The 6,064-nt window shown below is 51.8% G+C and overlaps 1 protein-coding gene across 1 annotated transcript; it reads right to left on the minus strand.

The window, feature by feature from the left end:
• Window positions 1-1,120: 1,120 nt before the first annotated feature.
• Window positions 1,121-2,851, minus strand: IER5 (immediate early response 5). Its single transcript, XM_060233385.1, has one exon. The coding sequence runs from the start codon at window positions 2,678-2,680 to the stop codon at window positions 1,898-1,900; it is 783 nt and encodes a 260-aa protein (XP_060089368.1). The 5' UTR covers window positions 2,681-2,851; the 3' UTR covers window positions 1,121-1,897.
• Window positions 2,852-6,064: the final 3,213 nt, after the last annotated feature.

Genomic DNA, 6,064 nt, shown 5'->3' on the forward strand with positions numbered 1-6,064 from the left:
TAAACAGAAAAGCATCTAGTTCAGATTCTTAACAAGCAAAAGAACATGGTCACACACAGGGCTTTTTTTGTAGCAGGAACTCCTTTGCATATCAGGCCACACGCCCCTGATGTAGCCAATCCCCCTGGATCTTACAGTAGGCCCTGTATGAAGAGCTCTGAAAGCTCTTGGAGGATTGGCTACATCAGGGGTGTGTGGTCTAACATGCAAAGGAGTTCCCACGGCAAAAAAAAGCCCTGGTCACACAAAAACACACGAAAGTTGCCTTATATAAAGTCCTGCTCTTGATCTATCAAGGTCAGTAGTGCTTACTCTGCCAGGCGGGATCTCAGACATGGAGGTCTTCCACCCACGACCTGAGCCTTTTAACTGGGGGTGTTGGGAACTGAACCTCGGAGTCCGGGACCTTCTGCGTGCAAAGCAGATGCTCTGCCACTGAGCCACGTTCCCATCCTGACATTATAACCAGCCAGGCAACATCCTAGGTTTATAAGCACAGAAAAGGCAGCGCTGAGAATATACACCCGTTATGGGAAAGGGCGGGATATAAGCCTACTAAATAAATACGGTAAGTAAATGCACAAAAAGTTGCCTATTTGAAAAGGTGCACTCTGCCCCAAACAGTGTTCATTCCTTGCCTGAAGAAGTATGCATGCACGCAAAAGCTTACATTCTGAATAAAACTTGGTTGGTCTTAGAGGGGCTACTGGACTCCTACTTTGTTCCCTCTAAGCTGAGCTAGCTCACAGATGTTTAGCCTCCAGCTCACACATTTTTGTCTTAGCTCAGTAAGGATGAGCCCAGAGCACCCTAATTTATGCAGCAGCTCACAACTTTAATGCCGGTAGCTCACAAAGTAGAATTTTTGCTCACAAGACTCTGCAGCTTAGAGTCCACCCCCCCCAAAAGGAATTTGTCCCTTGTCTGTGGTCCCAAGAAAACACTCCGCTCCAGATGGAATATGTTGTTCATTCGCACCTTGGTCTCTACAGGTGACAACAGGCTGACGCATTGGACATGGGGGGCCTCCCCGCTTACCCCACCCACTAGAAACAGCAACAAAGCATTCATGCTCTTCTCCAGCCACCAGGCTAAAAAAAAAAACTGCAGAAGCCACGACTAGGACAGCATCAAAATATTTAATACCTGTCACACACATAAAGTTTACATTTTCATACAAAAAAAAAAATCAACCCCACAGGCACACAACAAACCGGAGAAAGAATACTGTACAAAACCTCCACGAAGACCCTCTTCTCCCAAGAGCCTTTATACAACAAAGACCGGGAGTCCTCAAAAGACGCCCCCCCCGGGGGGGGGGTGGACTTTGAATCATCAGATCTGTAAACAGTTGAAATAACAAAAAACCCCACCTTTACAGCGCCGTCTCAATTCAACCTAGCGGTTTAGGATCGTCTCCCTCTTCCCCAAATGCAAGTAAATCAAGGGATGTGCCAATCTTTTTTTTTTTTTTTATGCTTGCTGGGGGAATCATACTTAGCCTGGCATGAGCACAAGGGTATGACCTTCACGACAGCTTTCACCGGGAAATGTTGGAGGGGACGGAAGGGGGGGGGGGGTTAAAAAAGAGCAATTTCAGGGAGGATCCCGAACCGAAACGTCGTCATGCAGGCTGCAAGAAGCGTCGCAGCCAAACGAGGACGGGAGCTGGGGGGAGAAACCCAAAACAACGTTAAGGTTTAAGTGCTGGATCCTGCCCTGCTCCAGTTCCATTGTAAAAGATCCCCCCCCCCTTTTCCCCCGAGAAAACTTGCAATCCACGAAGCGAGTCCCCCGCTTCCATCTGGCCGGCGCTCTCCGCGACCCGGAGCGAGCCTTACTCCGGATTAGCGCGTCCGCCTCCGCCCGCCCCCCGCCCTCGAAGCGCGGGCCAAGTTCAGAACGCCACGATGGCCGTGCTCCAAGGGTTCAGGTTCCGAAGCATCGGCTCGTCGCAGCAGATCTGCCCGGGCTCAGCCTCGGGCGCTTTGGCCGCCGCTTCCTCGGCTTCCCCCTCTTCTTCCTCCGCCGCCACCTCCTGGCGCCGCAGCCGCGCCCGGTTGCCGCCGCCGCAAGACGACTTTTTGCTGAGCAGTCCCGAGAAACTCGAGCCGAAGATGCTGATCAGGCTGGCCACGTTGCCCGTCTCCATGTCCTCCTCCTCGTCGGGCGCCTCTGCCTCCCGCCGGGGCTTCTTCAAGGGCGAGCTCCCGATCGCCGCCGCCTCCTCGCCCGGCACTGCCGCGCTCCGCTTCCGAGGGCAGTAAGGGGGAGAAGGCGCCTCCGCCGGCCGGCTACTACCCGCCTGGCGCGCTAAAGCGGAGCAGCAGCAGCAGCAACAGCAGCGCGGCAATCGCGGCGTCTCCCAGTCCGGAGGGAGCCGCCTGGGCAACGGGGAAGCCCGGGGATCCGTCGCTTGCTCGGCTTGCAAAAAGACCCGAGGAGGGGGAGAAGGGAAAAGAGGCGGCGGCGAGTGCTCTCCAACCCGGAGAGGGTCTGCGCCAGCGGCGGGCGCGCCGGAGCCATCCAGCTCGCTCAGGTAGACTTGCCGGGCGCTGCGCAGGACAAGCGACACCAGCAGGTTCTTGTGCAGCTTCACGCCGCCGCGCTGGCCCCGCGCGCTGTACATCTTGCCCAGGGAGATGCTGACGATGCGGTGCGCCTCCAGCTTGCATTCCATGCCGCCCGACGGTGCTGCGTGGCGGCGGAGCTTGCAAAAGAGACCCGCGCGCTGCCCCCGCTGCGACACCGATCCAGGCTGGCAACAAGCGAGTCCGACGCGCCTCTCATGGGCTCCGCGCGCAACCGCTTCTCGCTGCGTGGGCTCGGCTGCCTTTTTAAAAAGCCGCCTTTCCCAGCATTCAGCGAAAGCGCCGCGCTACTGCCGACTGCAGCTCTTATTCCCCCGCCGCCGACTAAAGCCAGCCGGCCGCCAACGCGTGGCTTTTATATCGCCCCCGCTGCGCCTGAGCCAATCGAAGACGGCGGGAGAGTTTCCCCCGGTTTTGCTTTTCGGGACCGCGGCTCCGCCCACCAGGGGATCTTAGCCGCTAGCGCGCGCCCGCTCCGCCAATGAGAAAGAGGGGAGAATCAAAGTTTGAAGGCGGCTGGCCCCGCCCCGCCGCGCGCACGGCTGCTCTTAAAAGGGGCAAGGACAGAAGTCTAGGCGGCGCGCGCGGTTGCAGCAAAGCGTGTGAAGCTATTGGTTGCAGGGGGCAGATGCGAGTTTGCAGAGACGCGAAGGCTCCGCCGAATTCAGTGACGTTTGCTGCCCGCAGTTATAATTCCCACAATGACAGACGCACACTCAAGGGTTCCCTGTCAATGCACGTGCTCCTGATGCAGAAAGCCCAATGGAGCCTCCATATACAAAGACTGTGTACCTCTAAGTATCAAAGGCTGGCTGGAAGAGGAGGCCCAGAAAGGCATCTGTTTTTGTGCCCTAGGCTTCTTATTTCCCTTCATGGTCCATAGGACTCCAGCCTTTCTTTGCCACTAGATCACTGGGATGGGTCTGGGTGAAGTACTATCAAACTAAGCTTCTCAGCAAGTATATTGTGAAGATTTGAACCTGGGTCTCTCAGAGCCAGCAGACAGTCTAATAATCACCACACCACGACAATGCCTCTGTGCGTAATGCCCTTCCTTATGCAGTGTGGGAAATTGCTGGCTTAGAATTAGGGACACTTAGATTCCGATCTTCACAGCCACAATGTTATTCCTGGGGGACCTTGGACTAGCTACCGTCTCTCTTTCTGTCTGCCAGACCTACCTCACAGGGTTGTTGTGTGGATAAACTGGAGACAAAGAACTGTATACAGTACTGTGAGCTCCTTGGAGAAATGGTGGCGCAAAGATGTGAGATCCAGCTAGATAAGTGATGTACAGAAACTGCTTTAAAGCATGGTTGTGCAAAAATTACAGTCAAAATAGAGATCGCATGGGAGTTTGACTAATCCTTGCAAACAATCCCCCCCACCCCCCAAAAAGTTCATTAATATACAGAAGCAAAACAAGGCTGACTCTATCACTGCATCACCAAGGAAGTAAATAACATGCTAATTTTAACAATGAGGAAGCCGGCATGGGGAAGTCTGGGTGACTCTATGTCCAAGGTCACACACCTTGAGTGAGTCAGCAGCAAACATCATTACAACTTAACTGTCCCTTCCTAACCAGAATTCCCTGGGCCTGTGCTTACACACAGCTCAATCTGCATAGGACTGGAGCCCTGGGCACTTGAATTTTCAAAACATTCCAGAGGGCTTGGACTCTTGTCTCCATAAAATTCCCCTGATTTGTACCCACAAGAATCTCTTCCCTCCTCCACCAAAAAAGTGTTTATTTGACTATTTTACCTGTCACATTCTGATAGCTCAAACAATATGTGGCTACCATCGTATACGTAGAGCCCCACGGCATTGAGTGGAAAGGCAGTATTGCAGTCCAAGCTCTGCTCACAACCTGAGTTCGATCCCAGTGGAAGCTGGGTTTCAGGTAGCCGCCTCAAGGTTGACTCAGCCTTTCATCCTTTGGAGGTCAGTAAAATGAGTACTCAGCTTGCTAGGGGTAAAGTGTAGATGATTGGGGAAGGCAATGGCAAACCACCCCGTAAAAAGTCTGCTGAGAAAACATTGTGATATGACATCAACCCAGAGTTGGAAACAACTGAATCTTGCACAGGAAACTACCTTTACCTTTACAATCATATACACACTGGAAAGAAAAGGTCCCCTGTGCAAGCACCAGTCATTTCTGACTCTGGGGTGACGCTGCTTTCACAACGTTTTCACGGTAGACTTTTTACAGGGTGGTTTGCCATTGCCTTCCCCAGTCATCTACACTTTCCCCCCAGCAAGCTGGGTACTCATTTTACCGACCTCGGAAGGATGGAAGGCTGAGTCAACCTTGGGCCAGCTATCTGAATCCAGCTTCCGCCGGAATCAAACTCAGGTCGTGAGCAGAGAGCTCAGACCACAGTACTGCAGTACTACTGCTTTACCACTCTGCGCCACGTGGCCGCATCTATACACACTGACCAGGAAGTAAATCATACTGAATACAGTGGGATGCTGTCCCAAGTAGTATATAACTGGGTTGTAATTAATTAGGCTGCAATTAAGTCAGAGGGGCTGAAAAGGATCAAATTTAGGCATTAATTCTGAAAATAAGTAAAAATACATTCCTTGCCCAGTGCCCACTAACAGCAGATAGATAACGAGCCCTAATAATGGCCAACGGGGAGGATGTATGCAGGGATACTTGGTCCCCTTTCGACCAGCAGCTATGGACAGTTCTAGGAGCTGGACAGCAACCTTGTGAGGGCAGCTAGATTTGAGTCCAAATCCAGTAGCACCATAGAGACCAACAAAGGTTTCAGAGTGTAAGCTTTTTTGAGAGTTAAAGCTTACTTTGTCAGATGCGCATAGAGTTTTGACTCTGTATCTCTGTCAGGAAGGGCTGTTTCTCTTCTAGTGGTGGTGGAGGAAAATGTGCCATCAAGTCACAACGGACTTATCACGACCCCATGGGGTTGTCAAGGCAAGAGACTCAGAGTTGGTTTGCCATCGCCTGCATCCTCGTCATGACCCTGGTATTTGGTCTTCCATCCAAATACTAGTCAAGGCCGACCCGGCTTAGTTTCTGAGATCTGATGAGATTGGGCTAGCCTGGGCTAAGCAGGGGTAGCTTCATAGAAAAAGAGGCGCCGGAGTTCATTAGCACAACTCATTTGCATAGGCCCCTGATATCACCAGGTGTACTAAATTATATCAGCTCAGCATCGACCTTAAAATGCGTCTTGTGTGATCATCGTCATCATAAAGCCTTACTCCCATCATACTTTTTAAATGACTTTCTCTTATGTGACCACAGTAGCACGAGGAAGATTGCCATCTGTCTGCTTTATATGTTTTGGTTATTTTCCCATTTTTTTGTGGGTGGAAATATTAGAAAGTTTGTCAAATCTTAAGAGTTCAGCAACATTCTCATAGGGTGTTTGAACAATGGAGCGTGGAAGCAAGTATTGGGGAGGGGAGGGTAAGAAAGAAAAAGCACAATACAA

The sequence above is a fragment of the Heteronotia binoei genome, chromosome 2 (assembly GCF_032191835.1).
Source record: "Heteronotia binoei isolate CCM8104 ecotype False Entrance Well chromosome 2, APGP_CSIRO_Hbin_v1, whole genome shotgun sequence".
Taxonomy (NCBI): Eukaryota; Metazoa; Chordata; class Lepidosauria; order Squamata; family Gekkonidae; genus Heteronotia; species Heteronotia binoei.